The sequence below is a fragment of the Lissotriton vulgaris genome, chromosome 11, assembly GCF_964263255.1.
Source record: "Lissotriton vulgaris chromosome 11, aLisVul1.2, whole genome shotgun sequence".
Lineage (NCBI taxonomy): Eukaryota > Metazoa > Chordata > Amphibia > Caudata > Salamandridae > Lissotriton > Lissotriton vulgaris.
In genome coordinates, this window is record NC_141699.1 from 95,812,967 (window position 1) to 95,835,997 (window position 23,031).

A 23,031-nucleotide genomic window follows, 5' to 3' on the forward strand; every position below is an offset into this window, starting at 1 on the left:
AAAGGCGGGGATAGAAACAGTGGGGTTAGAAATAAAGAGCAGAATATCATCAGCGTAAGCAGCAAGCTTAATATGAGATTGTGAAAGCCATGAATGTCAGGATTTTGTCTGAGTTTGGAAAGGAAGGGTTCCAGAGCTAAGTTGAAGAGAAAGGGAGATAATGGGCAGCCTTGTCGGACACCTCTGCCCAGGTCAAAGAAAGGGGAAACCAGACCATTTGCAAAAACCGCTGCTCTAGGATTGGAATAAAGAAAGGAAATTAAGGACAAAAATTTGGGACCAAAACCAAACCATTTAAGGGCTGAAAAAAGATAGGTCCATTCTACTCTATCAAACGCTTTTTCTGCGCCCAAGGCAATAGCTGCTAGGGAACCTGAAAAGCGTGGAGATTTGGACAAAACATTAAATAAAAGCCTAGTATTATCAGTAATAAAACAACATTTAACAAAACCAGATTGCTCAGGACCAAGTAAATCAGGTAAAAAGGAGTCCAATCGGGCTGCCAGAGATTTGGCATAAATTTTATAATCAATATTGACAAGGGAAATTGATCTATAATTCTTACAATATCTAGAATCTTTGCCCTCCTTGGGAATAATGCAAATATGTGCATCAGCAAAGGTACCCGAAGACCCACCCAAGGTTACAAAGGAGTCAATAAGAGAATGCAACTTGGGAATCAGTAATGCGGAGAAATGAAGATAGAACTCAACAGTGAAATCATCAGGTCCCGTAGCTTTATCTTTTTTGAGAGAGTTTAGAGCAGATAGTAATTCCTTCTGGGTGATATCCAATTCCAAAGAAGTTAAATCAATAGGGAAATGGTCTGGTTTGCGAATTGTAGAGAAGAAATCAGAGAGTGATTGAGAAGTAGGATGAGTTTCGGAGGAGTAAAGGGTTGAATAGAACTGAGAAAATTCATCCAGAATATCAGCATCTTTGTGTCGAGGGATATCATTTTCATAAAATACAGATCCGATATTGAGCTTGTTGTGCTTAATTTTTAAATAATTAGCTAGAATTTTCCCAGCTTTATTTTTCCCACCATAGAATTTGGAGCTAGATTTCAACAAGTAAAGAGAAGCATCCTCTGTAGATTTCTTGTTAAATTTCAACTTAGCATCAATAAGTGCTGTCAAGCTTTCCTTGGAGTGGGAGGTATAGTAGGAGTGCTCCAAACTCTTGATTCTGTGGAGGAGGTCACTATTATGCTTACGTGCATCTCTCTGTTTTGCAGACACAAAGCGGATGATGAAATCTCTAGCCGTGGCTTTGAAAGCATCCCAGATTGTGTGGGTAGGGATGGAGGGAGTGTCATTAAAAATAAAGTATTCATTAAAAAAGTCAATAAAAGAGGAGGTAAATTTAAGATCTAAAAGTAGGGAGTTGTTAAAACGCCACCTCTTTGGCCCATTAATCTTGGGTAGGATATCAATATCAATATGGACAGGAGCATGGTCAGACAAAAGAATAGGGCCAATTTCAGCATGAATGAGGGATTGTGCAAGGTGATGGGATACAAAAATATAATCAATGCGTGATTGGGAATGATGTCAGGGGGAATAAAAAGTGAATTCTTTGGTTGTTGGATTACATAAGCGCCAGGCATCAATGAGTTTATGCTGTGAAATAGCATGGGTGAAAAGCTTATGAGGTTTGTTTGGGACAAAAGAGGTCTTAGAATTTCGGTCTAGAAAAGGGTCAAGAGGTTGATTGCAGTGTCCCGCTAAGATAAAGTGATCATCTATGAGACTGGTAATGCGAGTAACCATCTCACGCCAAAAATTCGGATGACCACCTGTGGGAGCATAAATGTTAAGAAGGGAGAGTGGAACACCACTCAAGGAAAGCTTGACAAATGACCATCTACCATCAGAGTCGAAGTCAGTTTCTAAAACAGAATAAGTAAGAGACTTACGAATAAGAATAGCAACTCCATTACGCTTGCCATCTCCGGGAGCAAAATGTACCTCTCCCACCCAGCCCCTTCTAAGCTTAACAGATTCTGCTTCAGTTAAGTGCGTTTCTTGTAAGAAAGCGAAATCTACATTCAATTTAGCAAGGTGGGAAAGAATTTGTTGTCTCTTAATGGGAGAGTTTAGACCTTTAATGTTCAATGAAACAATACGTACTGACATTAAGAAAACATGAAAGAGGGGAAATTGCTGCAATACGGGCTAACAAGTAAAGTATGAAAGATACATGAGAAGGGAAGGCGAAGAAGTAATAAAGATGGTAAAGTAGAAAAGAATTGGATAAAAAGAATTTGAAAAAGGAATAGGAAAAATGACACCTTGGAAAATAGAAAGAAAAAAGAGGGCGAAAGGAAAGAAGAGTTGAGGATAGGATCAAAGATGAACATGACAATAAGGAAAGGAAATGTACTTACGGGTAGGGAAAATGAGGGAATACAAACAGGAAGGGGAACCAGACGTGTAAGACGGGGGGTAGAGCCAACTGGAGGAGACAAGGCGGTCAGGACAAGCAGACCACCCGGCTGGCGAAACATGAAGCACAGGGGATCATCTGTGGAAAAAGAAGGAAATCATTACGGAAAGAAATATAACAGTACAATCAAATAGACAACGCAAAGGACATATCAATAAAGGCACTATATGTAAAAAGGGGAAAAAGACAGTAAACATACTGAACAGGAAGAGTAACCTGGAAAGAGGAAGTGAAGACATAAGGCATAAGTAACTATAATAAGAGTAATAAACCTATGCAAAAACTTATGCGAATAACACTGGAATGCAAATAGGAAAAGGTTACATTAGTCACATAAGTCAAGGAGGGAATGCCAAAGAGGGACCAGATGTATCCATGGTCGATGCGTGGCAGGAGTTGTGGAAGCTCTGGAGTCGTACAGGATCCTCGTAGGTCGTGGTCTTGTTGTTATAAGTGACCCGGAAGAGACAAGGATGGAAAAGACCATAACGGGCACCAATTAAACGAAGTGCGACGATTGGCCGTAGCTCTAGCGTAATCCTGTGCAAAAAACAAGGAGGATCCAGACCAAGTGAGACGAGGAGCGGCTCTAGCTGCTGAAAGAACCTTCAAAAGGTCAGTGTATTGTAGGAAATACATGATGACACCTCTGGGATTTACCGAAGGAGAAGTAGATGAGGGGGCTCGACCAAGCCTGTGAGCCCTTTGTATGTTAAGTACGGTGTCTTCCGGCAGATGCAGAAGTTTAGGAAGGAAGGACTTGAAGAAAGCTATAGGATCACTCCCCTCGCAATCCTCCACAAGGCCGTAGATTCGCAAATTATTGCGTCTATTTCTGTTCTCAAGGTCCTCAACTTGCTTTTGAAGAGAGGAGATCTGAGAGTGCATGTGGACAGTTTTAACAGAAGATTCCTGAAGCGAAGTTACACTATGCTCCACAGATGTGACCCTCGCCTCCATTTGAGCCCAGTTATCGGTTAAGACCTGTAATTTAGCATTGGTTTCTTCCATGAAAGGGCGGAGTGCCCTTATCTCTTCCAATAACAAGTCAATAGAGGTAGACGGAGCCGAAGCAGAGGCAGTGGGCGAGGGGGGATCTTTTTCAGCCGCTTAACTGTATTCTTCCCGTTGGGTTGAGGAAGGGGTTCCATGGCTGACTTCGACATAAGAGCCGGAAATTCCTGAGAAGATTCTAGTTGGGCCAATGCTGAGAAAACCTTAGAATTTTTGATGAAAGTGCGCTTTGAGGCTTTGTCGGTGCAGTTCGTTATAAGTTTGCCCATCAGGTTGGTAAACTACAGCCAAAGCAGCAGCAGGTGACAAAAAGTGGAGGAGACCCTTTACCATCCAGTAGTAGTAGACACCAATATGAGAAAAAGGCTAATACCACCATCAATAGTGGGTTGAAAAGTTGAAATGATGGAGTCACAACGTGTATGGAGAACAGGAAGAGCACTGGCAGGAACGAAGAGGAAGGACTGCTAAAATCAGGAAAAGAGGAAATCACCTATACAAGAATGCAATCTTCCAATCGATAATAGCTAATGAGTTCCTGCAATATACAGTGTTGAGACGAAGGATGTAGGTTTACTGCCAATGTAGAGAATAGGGATGAGACAAGCGTCCAACATAGACTAAAATCAGTTATTTTGCATAGATGAGGCAGAATGGGCGTTATTGCGCAAACAGAATTGCGATGAGGGAGCTTGAAGACATCGAGGCATCAAAATGGCCGCTTGCGCACATAGGAAAAAAGTGAAGAGAAATGCCACTGTAAAATATCAACGGCCGTTTGTGAAGTAGAGAGCAGTCAATTATTTGCAGAATAAGACCCACCATGAGGGAGGAGGATGTTGCCAAGCATAGGAACGAGGATACTAAAAGCGCCGATTATGTAGCTGTGAGGAGCGCTGCGTGAAGAAGACTTTGCACAAGATGGCGGCCGCGGCCGTCACACAGCCGCGATCTTGCAGCGTCATCTGTAATATGTTGAAAATGAGCACACAAGCTCATGTGAAGGGCCGCATTGTAGTCAGGACGCACTCCGACGACTAAATCTTGAACTCGGCGAGGCTATGTCCGACGCGGTCCGCTTGTTTACCCCAGCCGTAGCGGAGCGCTCACGCCGGTACCGCCATCTCCAACGGGCGCTAAGCCACGCCCCCTGCAAGTATTGTTTTAATCTCATGTTACTTCTTTTTAGAGTTGGAGCCTATTGTCTCCCAATTTTTTTTTTTTTATTTATTTCTTTTTGGTGTAAGATTTTTATTGAAATTTGCCATCAATACAACATCAGTACATCATATCTCAGGAAAATGTTATGCAGTCAATCACTGTTTCGTACTGTTACACAGCTATTTAGCCCACAACCTTCCGGTCCGGCAGCAAATGTTTGGCATGATGCATAGTGCAATGAGGATACAATGACGGAATACGTGAAATCTTACTTTTATGTTATTTTTTGCTATAAATTAACAAGAACAGAAAAAATAGACTCTTTCTTAATGTATAGTCACAGTGAAACATCACAGTCAAGTTCATTGTCAGTTGCCGATTCCAGGTTCCCAGGCTGGTACCCTTCCCTCTCCGAGCACCAAACGAAATAAAGTCCCCATCAGACAAATCCTATCCCCCCACCCACCTCTATACAGTTCCCTCTATCTCATTCATCCATCTCCTCTTCATCTTCTGAGCTGTCGCCCTCGTCTTCCGGCAGTGGCTCATATAAATCCCCCCTATATCTGTTCCATGCTTCCCATACCTTGTTCCACTTGTTGGGGTTAGCTCTCAGTTTATACACTGTGCGTTCGGTCAACATCAGTTTATCCATCGTCCTACACCACAGTGCTAGAGTAGGTGTTTCTGCCACCCCCCACCTCTGTGCAATGTCACGTTTGGCCACCATAGTCCCAATAGTGACCCACTGTTGTTTCCGGAGTGTCAAATCAGTCCCTTCCCAAATATTCAGCAAGCACATTCGTGGTTCCGGTGTTAAGGAAGTATCAAGGGTCTGGGAAATGGTTCGCATGACTTGCTGCCAGTAACTCGATATGGCCGGACATTCCCACAGTGTATGCAGTAGTGTGCCCTCCTCCCCACACCCCCTAAGACAATATGGGGTTTCCGCCCTGTGCATTTTATGAAGAGAGGTCCTGGTGTAGTACACTCTATGCAGTATTTTTAGTTGTATGAGCCTAAACCGGGCCAAAACCCCTGCCTCCCTTGGTGACGCTAGAGCGGCATTCCAATCCGTCTCGTCCATGGCACCTAATTCAGTTTCCCATTTCTCTTTCAATCGTTGTAGGGGGTCTGGGAGGTTGTTTAGTAACTTGCGATATGTAAGCGAGGAAGCGCGTGTTTGCAAGTCTGTGAGAAGTCGGTCTTCCAAGGGTGAGGACTCTGGGACAGGTGACCCTGGCTCAAGTACTGCCATTAGTGCATGTCTTATTTGTATGTATCTGTAGGTTTCAGTGGGGCCTAGTGCATATTGTTGCTGCAGTTGCGGGAAAGGGATCACCCCTGCAGTGGTCCATAGGTCCCCCACCGTTGAGATTCCAATATTATCCCATTGGGTAAAACCTTTACTGGACCTAAGACAGCCTAATTGTTTAGTGTCCCATAGTGAAGTAAGCTTGGTAATGACTCCCTTCCATTTGAGCCGTGTGAGCGCCCTATACCATATTGTTACTGTGTGTTTGGTTGGACCGAGCAATCGTTTTAGGAGGCTTGGATTGTACAGTGGGGCCAGTAAACTATGTGTTCCTAATTGCGCCCTATATGCTAGATATGCCGGGTCGTCATGCGGGGCGTGGATCAATTGATTAATTACTTTGAGCTGTGACGCCCAATAATAAAGTTGCATTTTTGGCAAGGCTGTCCCTCCGTCATACCACCCACGATTGAGCTTAACATGTGCTATCCTGGGCGGACGTTCTCCCCACAACAGATCGGTCACTACTGCCGTCACTTTTCGGAAGTATGAAGGTGAGATCATATCTGGGGTATTCTCCGGTACATATAAGAGGCGCGGGAGTGTCATCATCTTAAATAATGCTGCGCGCCCCAGCAGCGTGAGAGGCAAGGCTTTCCAGTGACGGACATCTGCCTTCTGGCGAGTGAGCGGGGGTGCCAGGTTCTGATCGTAAAATACACCCGCGTCACCGGTTACGTGTATGCCCAGATATTTAAAGGAAGTATCGGCCACTACCAACGGGCAGTGTTCGGGGAGGAGCGGCGCAGGACCTTTCAGTACGTAAAGGACTGACTTTGTCCAATTGATCGTATATCCGGAGGTCAAACCATGCTTATCACAAAGTGCTAACAATATTGGGACACTCGCCTCTGGGTTAGATAGATAAACCAGCATGTCATCAGCATATAAGGATACTCTATCTTCCCAGGCGTCACCCCACGTTATTCCTTTCAGCAGTGGCGTGGTCCTAATAACAGTAGCGAGCGGTTCCAACACCAGTGCAAATAGTAGAGGGGATAACGGACAACCCTGACGCGTCCCTCTTGCCAGAGGGATCGCTCGGGAGATGTGGTCATTGGCTGCTATATGAGCAACCGGGTCCGTGTACAGGAGCTTAATCCAGGAGAGAAATTTAGGGCCAAAACCCATCCGGGCCAGGACTGCGAATAAATATTGCCACTCTACCATATCAAAAGCCATTCTGGCATCTAGTGACAGAATGGCCGCCGGCTCCTTTAGCAAATGGGCGCGTGCCAATGCTCCATGCACACGCCAGAGGTTTAACGCCGTGCTTCTATGTGGCATGAAGCCTGACTGATCCGGGTGGATCAGGTGTTTTAAGTGCGGGGTCAGTCTATTCGCAATCAGTTTCGCCAGAATTTTTGCTTCTGCGTTGAGAAGCGAGATTGGGCGATACGATGCACAGTCTGTGGGCGGTTTGCCTGGCTTCGGGATGGTCACTATAGTCGCCAGTCGTTGATCCAAGGGCAGAACCCCTGTTTCTCGACATTCTACGAACACGGCCAATAGCGGCGAGCTCAGGGTGTCTGACATTGCTTGGAACCACTCAATCGGTATCCCGTTAGGGCCCAGCGCCTTACCCGTGTGTAGCGCACCAATTGCCATTCGAAGCTCCTCCTCCGTGAGGTCTGCCTCCAATTCAGACACCGCCTCCGGCGATAGCGTCTCAACCTCTACATCTTGAAGCGCCATCACTGCCGCTTCAACCGTGACCACCTCTCTTGGAGTGTAGACTGCTTGGAAGTGGCCTGCTAAGATGTCTATGATCTCAGAGGGGCGCGTATGATATGTCCCCTCCGGATCCTGTAATTGTAGAATGTGCCTACTGCCTTCACTTTTTTTATCCAATCAGGCCAGCAATTTGTTGGCTTTATCACCTATATCATAGACCCTATGCGCAGTCGTCTCAATATTTTCTAGTGTCCTCCGTCTGAGAAGATCGTCATGTTGCTGTTGGCAGAGGTGGAGTGAGTGGCGTGTGTCCTCCGATGGAAGTGCCATATGGGCCGCATTAGCCTGTTCTAGTTTCAATTCTAGTGCTAGTAGTTCCTGTTTCTGTGTGCGTTTATGGTTCGTGATTGTCGCAATCGCCTGCCCTCTCAACACAGTTTTGTATGCTTCCCACAGGGTCGTCGGGGAAGACACTGAGCCGGCATTTTCAGTAAAGTAGTGTTTAGTTGCTTTCTTTAAGGCTTTGCGGACAGGAGGAATTTTGAGATAGCCAGGGTAGATTGGATAAATTCTCTTACGCGCTGTCGCTGTTGAGGACATGGTTATGGTCAAGGGGGAATGATCTGATATACCCCGGGGTCTTATCTGTACATCATTGATTGTGAGTCGGCCACCCCCCAGTGTAAGAAAATAATCAATACGGGACAGGCAATCGTGTGTGGCCGAATAGTAAGAGTACTGTCGATCCTCGGGGTGTAGGTGCCGCCATATGTCAACCAATCCCTGTGCCTCCATGAATTCACTGAATCTGGTCGGGCCTTTGGAGTTCGTTCGATTCGGGAACCTATCCTGTGTGACATGAGCCAGTGCATTAAAGTCTCCTCCCACCACTAGGTCTCCATCCGGGAGTTCTAGAAGGAACTTTCCCAGGTCCGGAAGTGCCGATGAATGTAGTGCTGGCGGGATATACACAGACACCACATTAATGGAGACGCCTTCCCACTGCCCACAGACCGCAGCAAAGCAGCCATGGCCATCTGTCTTAGTAGCCTGTTGTATGAATCGTGACGCCTTCTTCACTAAGATGCCTGTCCCACGGGACCCCGAAGTGAAATCTGAATGTGTGACCATGCGGTATCCTCGCCTATCTAAGGCCCTGCTAGCTGCACCCACTAAATGCGTCTCTTGGAGAAGGACCAGGTCGCAATTTAACCTTCTGATTCTCTGGAGAACCAACCCTCTCTTCACCTTGTCCCCCAAACCCCTGACATTCCACGACATTATCTGTAGCGGTGGCACAGGCCCCATCTCGGGACCGTCCGTAACGTTACTGGGCTGTGGTGGTCCTGCCATCGCGAGATCGTGAATTCAAACAAAAACCCATAGGGCGAGGCAGTAGTGTGTTCGATGGAAACCCATCCCCCCCATGTGCCTCCAGCCACATGCTGGAACTAGTTCAGTGTCGTCAGATCAGTACCGGTACGCCCGGTGTGTGAAATTCGGCATAATGTGACTATAATGATTGTCATTGTAAACAGTAGAGCCAAACAATACAAACTAACAAACCTTAGAAACCCCCCCATACCCCGAACTCCCACCCGCCCTGCTTCCCTGCCACACGGACTCAAAACTGCCCGCCACCCCAATTTAGCAGAGTGCTTAAACCCACCCAGATAAAAACACACGGTTACTTGCTCGCTGGGGGTGAGGAATACTCCAGAAACAGCGACCCCTCATACCCTCTGCAGAGGCCCTCGGCCCAGTGTCCATGGCAGTCCCGGCGGGAGTCCCATATCAAGAATGTCTCATACCTGCCGGGTTGTCATATATCCACCTCCTGGTCTGCATCAACATTGTCTCTCATCGGCGAGCTTCTGTCGTTGTCTAAGTCTTCCTCCCGGACGTCGTCACATTCCTTCGATTGTTGGCCATTTTTAGTTCGTCCCGGGCGGCGAGATTGAGAGGCAGGACGCCAGCCATCCAGCCAGTCTCGGGCAGTTTCTGGGTTATCAAAAAACCATGTCCTGTTCTCCGCCACCACCTGCAGTTTAGCCGGAAAGATCATTGAGTATTGAATCTCTCGTTTCCTGAGTTCCTTCTTTACGTCCAGAAATGTTTTTCACCGTCTGGCCACCTCCGCCGTGTAGTCCGGGAAGAATGCCAATGTGGAGTTCTGAATCTTCACAGGTGGGGAAACCCGCGCTGCTTGGAGGATGGCATCCCGATCACGAAAATTAAACAGTCTCGCCAGGATCGGTCTGGGGGATGCCCCTGGTTTAGGCTGGCCGCCCGGGACTCTGTGTGCCCGTTCGACTGAGAAGAATGCTGATAGTCCTTTGGGTTGAAGGTGCGATTTGATGAGGTCCTCCACGTAAAGATCCGTTGCTCTTGTACCTTCCGATTCCGGAACTCCGAGAATTCGTATATTATTTCTTCTGGAGCGCCCTTCCTGGTCGTCCAGCTTGTCCTTTAGGAGTTTGTTCTTTGCGACGACCGCCTCCATAGCCGTCTGGAGTTCTGACACGTCCTCCACCAGCGATTTCGTGACCAGCTCAAGCGACCCCACTTTCTCGGCCATTTTGTGGAGATCTGCCCGAATGAGAGTTATTTCGGTCGAGATGGAGCCCACCTTCGTCTGGACCTGCGTGAGCGCTCTTATGACATCATCCAGGGTCGCCTTCTTCGTCCCCATGTTGTCCGCCGTTTTCGCGGAGGTGTGCCGTCCATCCGCCGGAGGGGACGCGGTTTTATCATTAGTGTACCGTTCGTTACGTGTTTGGGTCGTGCCGCCTTTAGAGCCCTTTCCCGCCATAATGTCCTCTTAGTTGTAGCTCAGGCCTTCGGAACGAAGGGATCAGGAGGAAAGGGAGCGGCCACCAATATGATGCGGCCTGTAGTCCGATCCAGGGAAGAGCCCCAGTGTGGATGGGGGTTATCGCCACAGTATTCTTGTCGTACCGGACGTTCCGCTCTTTCCGGCGGTGCACTATCGTCTCGGTATCTCAGGGTTACTGCTGCGAAAGCAGCCACCGGATAGTCCCTCCGCCCCTCCGGCAGTGTACAGCCCCCTGTTCTGGCTCACGTCGTTTCCCAGGACAAAGACCTTGCCCGCTGGTCGTTTCGCGGGATTCTTCCCCAGTCCCGACCACTTCCGGTCCTTCGTTGCCGGGCAGGTCGCACTTCCGGTCGGCTTCACTCGTCACTGGTTTCCCCGGATTCAGGCCTGTGTTTCGATCACACCGACACTCGACGGTAACTCCGTCGTCCGGCCTCCGATTGTCGTCCGGGTGCTCGCCGCCAGTCCCGCCCGGTCCCGGGCGTTCGGTGCCTCCGTCTGAGGTCTGATTCAGCCACGGATTATAGTACGGATAGTCTGAGAGGCCGCTTCCCTGCCGGAGCTAGTCCTCTATGCTGCCGCCATGTTCGGCCGCTAGCCACGCCCCCCCCCCCAAATTTTTTTAAGGAAAATAATTCATTGGACATTTTAAAGTCAGCCCAAGTTAACAATATTGTTTAAAAAATAATTTCATTTTTAGTTAGAAGTTCTACAGTTAGAAGGCACGATGTGAAAATTGTGTCATACGCAGCTGATTGTCAATCTTTCTCAGGATGATAATATGGCTACATTCCAGTTTTCCCTGTGCCTGGGAAAATGTGCCTCCTGGATGACAAGCTGCTGTCTTAAACTGAACGGCAACAAATCAGAGGTACTGATAGTAGGCAAATCTTCCTCCATCTGGACATTGGCCTGGTGGCCGGAGGTCCTGGGTCAGACCTCTTTCCCCCAAATCTAAAAAATAAAACGTGGGAGTATGGTTCATTGTGCATGCTTTAGTAACCTTCCAAATAGATTAATGCAATGTCCTCTATCTTGGGGCTACTAAGAAAAGCCTGAAGAAACTCAAACGGATACAAAATGCGGCAGCTCGCTTAGTTCTGAATCTTTCCAGAAGGTCGTCGATCTCGAGCACCCTGGACTCGCTTCATTGGCTCGTAGTGGAAAAGAGAATCATCTATAAGGTTATGTGCTACAGCCACAAAATATTAATGGGCAATGGCACTAAGTACTTACGATATATGGTGAAGCCTCCCATTCCATCACTTAATATTAGATCCGACAGGGCCAACTTAGCGATGGTACCGCAGGTGCAGGGCGTTAGGTTACGGGCTTGGTCCTTTAGCGGCTTTAATTTGGAACTCCCTCTCGATGAACCTGGGAGCTGAACCAGCAGAATGGACTTTTCGTAAAGCACTCAAAACTTGGTTGTTTTGGTCAGATGTCACTGTCTAGCGGTTTGCTTCCACTGTTAGCCTCCTCTTTCTGGTCAGGTTAGGTCTCAGCTCTGGGACACACAGTTTAGGTGTAACCATGCACTTTATAAAATGCTTTATTATTATATTTGAACAATATTCAGTTTTGCGTGCTTAGATTTGTTATAATTTTGTAATGTATGATACAGTTTGTTGAAGTTTAAAGAATTTTTCTTAAAATGTTTACATACTTTTCCTATAACCGTTAATGAACTATAATCTTCAAATGTAATTAAATTTGAATTCAGGACAGATTGAAAACATTTGAGGAGGGGATGGAGGTTATTCTGACTGACGGCAAAGCCTATTTCTACCAAATCAGACTAGTATATATTGCCTACAATCGGGGGAAGGGATTATTGTATTGTTAGTAGAAATAATAAAAGAATAATTTGCTGTTATTGATCTTTACACAGTAGATCACATTGCATAAGCACTTAAATATTGGATAATATTGTTATGCCAGGGGCACTCACTTTATCACCCTCAGCAATATGACAGCCTGGGTGAAACCCAGCAGATTTGGACCATTCTTTTCAAGGTTATGCACAGATTTGGACAGCAAGTGCTCAATCCATGCAGAACTGAACCAGAACTCATACCCTCTTGTTTTTCATGCAGCCTTTTGCACTTGGCTTTGACATCTTCAAAGACCGCCCGATGCTGGAGGCATGGCGTGGGCGGGTGGAGGAGGCCCTGGGAGCCGAGCTCTTCCAGGAGGCGCACAAGAACGTAATGGATTTCATGACAAAGGCAAAGGAACCCATAAATCCACCCACAGCTGCTGCATTGAAGGCCAAGTTGTCTTACCTGTACAAGTGAAAAAGTTGAGGTCCTCAAAGAAAAGATCAACCAAGTCAGTACCAGTATCGCGCTATGACGATTATAACAATAACACAACTATGGCCAAGACTGAGGCAATCCAAAAAGGCTCAGGATGTTACAAACCTTGCAGTAGTCAATTGTAATCCATGGTTCTATCTGTCAGTCACACAGGAACACCTTCAATTCAAAGGGCTAGCACCCTTGGTAAGACCCAGTAAGAAGGACTTTGATTGGATGCCTCAGCCTGGGACAGTGTTCTCAGTGAGCTAGGCACAAGGGGGTTCTCCAGCACTTTCTTCCTCCAACCCTGTACTTCTGATAAGGTAAAATCCTGTTTGATGATGCTCTAACTCCTCCTATTCTCCATCCTTCTTTCTAGTAATTGTATGGGGTGCACATCTGCGTCACTGATACACATCATGGTTCCAGTCCTGAACTTTCCTTTAAAGGAACCATGCATATGGTAGCAATTGGAGAAACTGATTTCAGCCAAGAGCACACGGTTAGTTTTTTGGCTAAGGGAAAGCCCAGCACTGGCAACATGACCCAATGTTGTAGGGACAAACGCTTGTGATTTTCTTCTTTGTAGCCATTTTGTGATCCAGGACAGTCTTGGTGTTTAATTTGTAAAAAAATAAAAGTAAAAGTGCCAGGACCCTTCCCGGAAGGCCACTGCAGCCTGTACCACCCATTGCCCTGTCAGTGTTGGAAATTACAATACCATTACAACTACTGACTATGGCACTCCTAAAAGTGTGGCAATTCAGACTATTCCAGGCCTCCTAAAGCTATAATAATGGAGTGCATTATTAATTTTAATATATATGTACTTATTAAAGCTCTTGTTGTTCTCATCTCAAAATTAGACAGTTAGCGCCAACCTCTTGTTGACTGTCATTATAGCCAGTGCTGGCAATTAAGTTCCGGTGCCAAGCACCACAAACCACTGACTCAAATTGTGCACCAACGTTTTCAGGAGTACATCTGGAAAGCTCTGCCAGGTGCTGATTTACAGACACCCCACTGGGAATATCATGCAAACATCCCACAGGCTTCTATTCCTGTTGCACAGAGCTCTACATAATGTAGAACCCAGTGCAAATGAAAAGAGCCTTGTAGCCTCCTATGTAAATGCAAAGAGTTATTTTCATGTTTTCTCTTCCTTGGGGAAAACAACATTTCCCTGCGAAAAAAGTTGTTCCCCAACAAATGTAAAGGTGATGCATTGCCCTTTCCATCCAGGAAGTGGAGTTAGGAGTTACTCTCCTCCTTGGCTGGAAAAAAATCTCCAACCGTTTTCTGGAAACTTTAAGCCCTTAATTTACCAATAATATTGGAGTTTGTCACTCTCTCCTGAATTCCATTGGTCGGTTCACAGAGGTTTAAAATTTCCTCAGTAGTACCACTTTTCGATTCTCAAAGTCTGTTATTATTGCTCTGAGCTTTTTCTAGAATACAATGTTTTCGTTTGACTTCCACCAAAGATTTGTATATTTATTTTAATCTTTTCTCCTCATTGACCAATTTGTGGGATTCATCTGCCTCTACCAACGTTTTCTTATCTGCCAATATAATGTGCTACAAACTCATCATTAACATTTCTTAAAATAATTAAAATACAAATGACCCATTGTGGAAAACAGTTGTACACTAAATTAGGGAACAGTCATAAAAGAACCTCCATTGCTTCCAGTCAACATTCCTCTGAATGAAATCTAGTTTGGTAGAAACCAAACCTCTTGTTGGTGGTTAAAGCATTATAATTCTCCTACTTTATATATGGTTGCTCCACAAACCAGCATACTAAAATGTTAGCCATTTATTAAACACTCCCATCCTTGCTTCTTTAACAGATTTCCAGGTGTCATTGGCATTTGTTCTGCTACCAATACAGCATCCCCTGATTAATTGTAGGAATTACCTGCAACTCCATTTAGTTGCAAGTTCTGTGGGAGCAGAAGGATTTGCACGGCAATTGAGATCCAACATAGACAATTCTTTCACTCTGGGGATAGTTATAGTATATGAAGTGGACTGCTCTGTCCATCCACTGCTTAGTAGACCTTTTGTTTGATCCTGAGCTACAGCTTGGCTGCGGGGCAGTAATCACTGCGACGCCACGCTCGCTCAGGAGTTTTACATTCATGTTTAAGTGTTTTAAGTTCCTGGCTGAACCAGGGTTAAGACGGGGATTTCCTAGACAACCTAGGAGAGCACTGTGGAGCTAGTGAGTCCACTACATTGGAAACCCAATTGGTAAAGCCATCAAGTTGATCCTCAAGGTTGCCCGAGAGGATAGGTCTAGAAGTTTCCAAGACTTGATTGAGCATGCCAGGGTCGATTCTGCCACAGGCTGGTTTGCAAAATGAATGTGTCACAGGCTCAACATTCAACACGTCCCATGAAAAGTGTGTCATGAAGTGGTCAGACCAGGAAACTGGGCATGGGTCACAGATCGAGTTAGAGCAGATTGGGTCCAGTATATGGCCGGCCTGATGGGTAGGGAAACTAACCCGTTGGTCCAGCTGGGCCAAAGGGAGAATGTCCAGGAAATCATGTGTCCTTAGCCTCAGCCTGGTCAAGATGAAAATTGAGATCCCCTAAAGCAATGTAGTGAGAGAATTTCAACACCCTGGAAGCTATGTTATCCCCATATGCCTGCATAAAAGGTACCACCGGACCAGGGGGCCTATAAAGCAAAGAGCCACCCAAAGTAAAATGGTCTGAGAAACAAATACTAAAATCAAGGGCCTTGTAGCCTCCCCATAACGTCACATCCCCCTGCGTGACTCCCATTTATCCTTATAGAAAATGGCCAACTCGCCCCCCCCCTTCCTTCTGGGCGGTCGGCCCTGACAATCTTAAATCCCTCAGGTGTGGCGAGGGTAACAACGGGGTCTGCCGTAGAGTCAAGCCATGACTCCGTAATGAATAACAGGTCTAGCGAGCTGTCGTCAAGAAGATCGAAAACCTCAGCATAATGTTTCCTAAGGGATCGAACATTAATTAGTGCTGCAGAGATGGTGGAGACCTTCTAGGATGGAGAGAAGGGGAGCGAGCTTGGTTGGAACTAGCCAGTCTCAATCCCAGCCTGAAACTACAAACCGGGCATATATTGTTGTTGTCTAAGGAAACATACCAATTACCTCAGAGGGGGGAGATGTTGGAATTCCAACCCCGCAGAACATCCCCTGAGTAACGTATTCTAATCTCCTGGTCTGGTACCAGTCAGGCAGCGTTGCTGGCCGCATCCGGGACGCTGACGGGTTCGCCCGCTGTGCGTTCGCGCCAGGTGCATTTAAATAGCCCGGGCATCAGAAGACTAGAATGCGCACTGCCCACAGATGGCGCCTCTAGTTGTCAAGGAGATGGACCTGTCAGAGAATGTCAAAAGGGCCAAAGCCCCTACCCTTCCAAATTCCCAATCGGTAAAAACAGTTTCCCCCTTTCGAATCAAAATCATATACAATGCGATAAAATATTTGTTTGTTCTTTTCTGAAAACGGTAGCAGCGAATTTGTGCAAATGAGCAAACAGAGATCACACAACCCTTCCAGGTGCTGGCGTTCGCACCACACGCATTTAATTAGCCCAGGCGCCAGAAGACTAGAGTGCGCACTGCCGAAAGATGGCGCCTCTAGTTGTCAAGGAGATGGACTAGGAAGGAACCAGGCTCCTGGACCTGTCAGAGAATGTCAAAAGTGCCAAAGCCCCTACTTTTCCCAATTCCCAATCGGTAAAAACTGTTTCCACCTTTCAAATCAAATTCATATACAATGCGATAAAATATTTGTTTATTCTTTTTCAAAAACGGTAGCTGCAAATATATGCAAATGAGCAAACAGAGATCACATAACCCTTCCAGGCGCTGCCCATCAGCGCCACACGCATTTAAATAGCCCCAGGCGCCAAAAGACTAGAGTGCGCACTGCCTAAAGATGGCGCCTCTAGTTGTCAATGAGAGGGACATACTTGTGGCAGGCTCTACAGTGCTAATTTCGCAGGAGTGGGACCATTGGGAAAGAAGGTTGTGATTTTTTTCTGAATTTTTTTAAAACTCTGATGACTCTGATCTCTGGAATTTCAATTTGTATTATTTGAACAAAATTTTCTGACATGTTTAAGCACACACCTAGTATTGGAATACAAGGAACAGAATACTTCAGCAATTCAATTTGTTTGCAGTTTAGTGTCCCATTAGAAAATATGGAACGTATGACATCTGTGTAATGTTTACTTGACAAGCGTGCATGAGTATATAAGAAAGGGTATCGTTAACTTGTAGTTTAAATGTTATGTATGTATTATGAGGGATGGTATGATGGTCGTTTTAGGGGGTATTGTTTCTATTTTTTCAGAACGAGTGTTCATCTTTATTAGTTGTGATCTTGCTATGTTTGTACCCTGTGAGACACTGTATACTTTTAATTTTTATGTTTACTTTGAATGTCTTATATTAAACATTGAAGATTTTAAATAAAAATGATGTATATCTTTTATGTAAAATGATTTGAGCTGTTCTTTTTGTACGTTTTGAATCACTTGGCTCTATTGCAACTCTTTTGCTCCATAAAACTGTGGCACGATATTCCGCCTAGCTATTGATTCAGGCAGGTTGTGTTTTTTCTTGATTGTGTTTTTTTTGGGTTTAAGGTATATTTCTAACTTTTGTCTAGAAAATTGTATGCTGTGCATTTGTATATGATCTGAATTGTAATAAAAATATATCACAATGAAATTTTGCCCAGCTGCAACTCTGAATAATAAAGTTCTCATAGGTTTTAAAGTCACAGCCCTTTGTGATTGTGGTTTATTAAAAGAATTGCTGGTCATGTTATTTACTGATTTATAAGTTCTCAAGCATAATAACATTATACTTATTGCTTTAACTTTTGTCATAAAGTGTCCTTGCAGACTGATTAACAAATATATTTAGTTTGGTAGTTTACACAGCTCTCAGTTGATATCTTTTGGCTGCTTCAGAGCACTCTCTTGCACTATAATAGTAGCGAGAGATTGAAACAAACAAAACGGTAATTATGCACAGTTGTAGCTAGAGGAAATCCAGATCTGTGGAAAAATGTTTAATAATCCATGGAAATATTTTATAATGTCAGTGGGCTAAAAAAAAGAATCTGCTGAGAATACCTAAGACATCAGTGGAAAGATCTGTGAAATTTACATTATCTCCATGCCAAACCTAACGAGACAAAGGATATCAAATAGCTCTAACAGTATTCTGCATTCATGTTTCAGCATTCTTTTCTTTTTATAAATCTTTTTTTTATTGAAATCAAGGCACGATTGATGAAAAAATCATGTTACAGGTACATTGGCAAAATTGTTACACTACAAAAGGTACTTAAGATATAACGGTGTCAAAACAATACTTTCAATCCCCATTGAGACACATTCAGATCCCTTTTACAATATCTTCTCTCGATCTTGGAGGTTCACATATCTCTCCTCTTTGAATGTTCCATTGTCCCTAAACTTGCGTCCATTTATTCGGGAATCCCCTGGCTTCATAGATGGACTTTTCCGTGAACAAACACCAGTCCATATCTTTGCCCCAGTACTTAATACCAGGTGGATTCTGAGCCCTCCACAATCTCGCAATATTGCGCTTTGCTACCATCAGCCTCAAGTTAACCCATGTGCGCTCCCTGGAGTTTTGGTCGGTAGGGCCCCAGATATTTAGGAGGGCCAATTTAATGTTACAGTCTATCTTCTGCACCAACACTTCTTCCATAAGATTTGCTACCGCCTCCCAATATCTCTGGATACTCGTGCATTCCAAAAGTGTATGGACAAAGGTTCCCTCCTGCCCACACCGCCTTACACAGTAACTGTCTGAGCCATATCTCATATGAACCAGCACTGACCCAGATGGATAGAATCTATGGAGAAGTTTATGTTTCAGCATTCTTGAATGTTTTCAAAGCAAGGTAATTGAAGTATGCAAGGCATTTGTCTATCCTGCACATATTTCATGTTGTTCTGTGCATCCTATTGTGAATATGTGCTCCTTACATGCATCTCTCATATGCCTCCCTGTGCTTGCCTTTGGTAGCACTTTGGGCTGGTCCGTTCCCATTGGGACAGGGTCAAACCAAATTTGTATATGGCTGGGTACAAACTGAGGTGGCAAGGTGTGCAAAATAACGATGGACCGGGATGCGGCCCGAGTAATTACCAGTGGCTAAAATTAATTCAAGCATTCCATCCATCACTTTTTTGTATACTTCAACGTACCCTTGGTAGCTTAGCACAAGCAATGAGGCATTCCACAGAGATTATTTATGTGTGATATAACAGCAAAACTAAGACTAAATTAAAGTTAAGAAATACGCACAAAGGTTCAAACAAATTAAATCAAAATGTTATTGATTAAAATTACAAAAATGAAGCACATATGATGGGGACAAGGATCACTGCTCCCTGTTATACCTCTATTGTGACTCCTTTGCGCGATTGTTCCCCATTACCATATTCTATCCACTGAGTGTCTACATGAATTGGATAGCTTCCATGCAATGATTCCCTCTGCAGTTATGCATTGCTCACCCCAGCTCAGCTCATATGCCTTTAAAAAGAAATCATTCCCTCAGAAGGGACTGCAAAACCACAAGAAATAGTAGTCGAGACAACCAGCTTATGGTATTTACAAAAATTCCTGTGAAGCATAGAAGATCGAATCGAACTAGATAGCATTATAAGACATGATCACACTGGAAGGTGTCCATACATATCACAGGCGATGCTCTGAATCTCTGAATCTGTGCAAACACACACATATAATATTGCCATAACAACAGGGGCATTGACTAGCAGTATATGCAGACAAATTTTTAAGACTACAACTGGCTACTTATTTTGGAGGACCTTTTAAGATCTTTAATAAATGCCCTGATGAAGTCACTGGTTATACATCTGTGATGAAACATGGCTAGATCCTGATGAGAGATTGAGCAACATGTACCAATAAAGAGGATCCAATTTGATTCTCTTGAGATTTGATGATTTCTTCTGTGTGCTCACTTCTTTTGTTACAAATCTACTAAAATATACCCTTTGCTGAAATATAAGAAAATATAAAGAATATACAAATTATCTTGAAAATATCTAAGAACTCAATTATTAATTACTTATTAAAATATAGTAATCTCTATTGAAGCTGGTCTTTGAAGTAAAAAGGAACAAGGGAAGGGAAAAATTTAAAAATAATTATCTATTATGTTTGTAGAATACATTATCATTAGTTCACAAAATAGTTTTACAAGTAACTTAGACTAAAAGATGTTTAAAAGTTACAAAATGTTGCAAATATTTCTAGATCAATATATTTTCAAATACAACGTGGATTAAATTACAGAGGTTTAAAATTAGCTTTGTATTATGGTCAAAGAGTTGAGTCTAACAGTATCAAGAAATATAGTAAGGGCTGGCCGCAACAATTTTTTTTAGCAAATGAAGAAGGCATTAGAGTCTATCCTCTATCAAATCGATGATCAAGAGAAACTGCAAATAAATTGTTAATGTACTATTCCAATTATTAGTTATTGTTGGAAGACAATGGCCAGTAAAATGTCCTCTAATTTAGAGTTTGAAGGTTGTGAAAAAAACACTTTGGCTAGGCTTCCAAGAAAAAAATGTGTGCATTTGAAAGGGAGTTTTACTTGAAACATTTAAGTAATCTGTTTCTGTACTTGTTTCCAAAGTTTCATACATTTTGGAAAATTGTACAGGTGTACTCTGGGGTCATCCATTGTAGTTAAAAACCTATATGATTGATGCTTTAAACTAGAATCGAAATTCTTCCTAAATAAGATACTACAATTACATACTTCTGGAATTCTGAAACCGTTAAAGGGGTAGAATCATTAAAAGAATTAATGGATTTATTTTTCGCCTTTACCGCTCCAGCATTTTCAGAACATTGACCTAATTACCAGCGAGGTATTGATCTGATACCCTGATGAAAGCCCCAGACCTTGTTAGGCCTTAGAGTAGGGCTGAAACATGTCGGTCTTAACATCTAGGGTCATAGGACCATAATAGTCCATATTACGAGTCTTATTTTAGTTTCCCCACTGTCTCCACGAATAAAGGGATACCTAGTTAAAGGTGAGGGATTTTTAATCTCTAGTTAAACCCTCTTGTCACCCTTATTCTAAGTGCTCCCTGAAACATGGTTGAGCCCACCCTGGCCGTTAGGAGTCAGGGTGAACCCAATGATGAAGCATGACAATACTAGAGTGTGTGAGGGTTATATATAAAAAAAGGAATTTTTACCTTCCCCGCACAAGTCATGCAGAGCTAGCATACCCACGTGGGGTGACCCACTCCTCTAGACACTGTCTGTCGTGCATTATACATCATATTCCCCATGACCCCATGTGGGATATTCAACAGAGACTCCACGTTAGTACACTTCAACCTAGATTTAAGATGATTTGCTAATAGCTTTCCAGATTTGTTACAACCTCCATATTATCCCACACTACTTTTCAGAAGTAATGTAGAAGATTTACCAGTGGAGACCCTGTTGAAAAGAAGTTTAGCTTTAGTCCCTTTGTCCAAGGTTTCTGTAGAGTTAGAAGCATTAATTAATGTTCTAAGTTCATAATGTTTTCCAGTACAAATCTAGATTCTTTTTGGAAATCCAATAAATGGGTTTCTTGTAATAGATCTAGTTTGGGTATAAATTGTCAAAATGAAACATAGCTCTCCCTTTTATTTGAGTTATTTAAACCTTTCACAATCAAATACATTATTCTGAATAGCAACATTTTGAAAATATGAATATCAGAAAAGTTCTACAATTATTTAAGGGGCTATATGTGAAACAGACAATATTTGAATGGGGATAAGAAACAAGAAAAATAAACAAGAGGAAAGGAAGCATCTGAACAAGGGAAGAGGATGGAAGATAAGAAAAACAAAGATGATTATAAGAGAAAAGAAAGACAGTACAAGCCAAGCGAATGGCAAATGAAGGACATGCTTTCATGGGAACATAAGGAATGAGAGTGGAGAAAGCACATGATGAAGATGACACATCCAAGGGGCAGAAGAGTCCGGTAATGAATTACTTTATATATGAGAGATAAAACAAGTATGAAACCTGCAATAAAAATGTAAAATAATGTATACATGTTTTAATGTATAAGAAACACAGCAACACACATGAATAGGAAGCCTGGTGATCATAATAAAGAAATTTCTTGTGCATCTTTAGTATAACTAGATAAAAATGATCTGAGTTTTGCAGGGTCATTATAAGTGATAGGTTTGTTTTTGTAGGGTACTTTGAACAAACACAGATGAATTAATCCATATCTTACATTCATAGCTGTGAGAGCTGGGTGAAGATTCAAAAATGATTTCCTTCAATTTGTGATGACTTTATAAACATCTTCACAGAAATTTCACAGAATTTGTTTTGAGACCAAAATACTTGTTTCTTTGTTTTCACTGCATTGATGATTTTATTTTTGTCTCTGAATTCAAGGAACAGAATTATGATTCATCTAGGTTTGGATATGGAAGAAGCTGATCTCTTCCTCTGCGTAGTTTGTGAGCTCTCTGGATATTCAAAATTGTAGAATTCGGCATAACACCTTACAAATAAGGATGTGAGAAACAAAGTCAGATAATTTCCCCTAATTTGCTCTGGGAGACCATCAATTTTACGTTATTGCATCTATTATCTAAATCATCTTCTTACCTTTTGAGAGGGTTTACTTCCTTCTGCAGAGAATTAATTTGAGAAGATTTATCTTCTATATCACCTACTCTCAGTTCAGCTTCTGAGATCCCTTTTTCCAAGCAAGGCCATGTCTCACCCAAGGATTGGAATCTTTTACAAAGTTTTTTGTACATGATGGCGAAGAGCACTTATTTCTTCCAACAAAACTTCCAGAGATAGAGAAAAAGTACATTTGTCTGGAGATGGAGGATCGTGTTTTGGTCTCTTACGTGCAGAGACACGATTGAAAGATTTCATTCAGAGTAATAGCTTGAGAACTGCGGTAGAAAGAGGTTGTCATGTCCAAGACTGGGAATATCTTCAATTTTTGTGCAATCTCTGTGTGAGTTTCTGAGTATCACTGACTGTAAGGAGGAAAGAAAAATGTACTGGGTAACATACATTTTCTCAATACACGAGAATGTGATATGTCAGACGTGTTAAAATGTAGAAAAACTGAAATTAAAATAGAAAAATGAATTATGACCAGCCAAACAAACCACCAGCAGTGTGCCATGAGAAAGGAGGAATA

The 23,031-nt window shown here is 43.4% G+C and overlaps 1 protein-coding gene across 1 annotated transcript in view; it reads left to right on the plus strand.

The window, feature by feature from the left end:
- The window catches only part of GSTT2B (glutathione S-transferase theta 2B), a 63,723-nt gene extending 46,183 nt beyond the window's left edge, over positions 1-17,540 (plus strand). Inside the window, exon 5 of the mRNA XM_086942763.1 lies at positions 12,545-17,540. Within this exon, the coding sequence (XP_086798889.1) occupies positions 12,545-12,745 (201 nt within the window). The 3' untranslated portion in view covers positions 12,746-17,540. The remainder of the gene's footprint in view (positions 1-12,544) is intronic.
- The last annotated feature ends 5,491 nt before the right edge of the window (positions 17,541-23,031 follow it).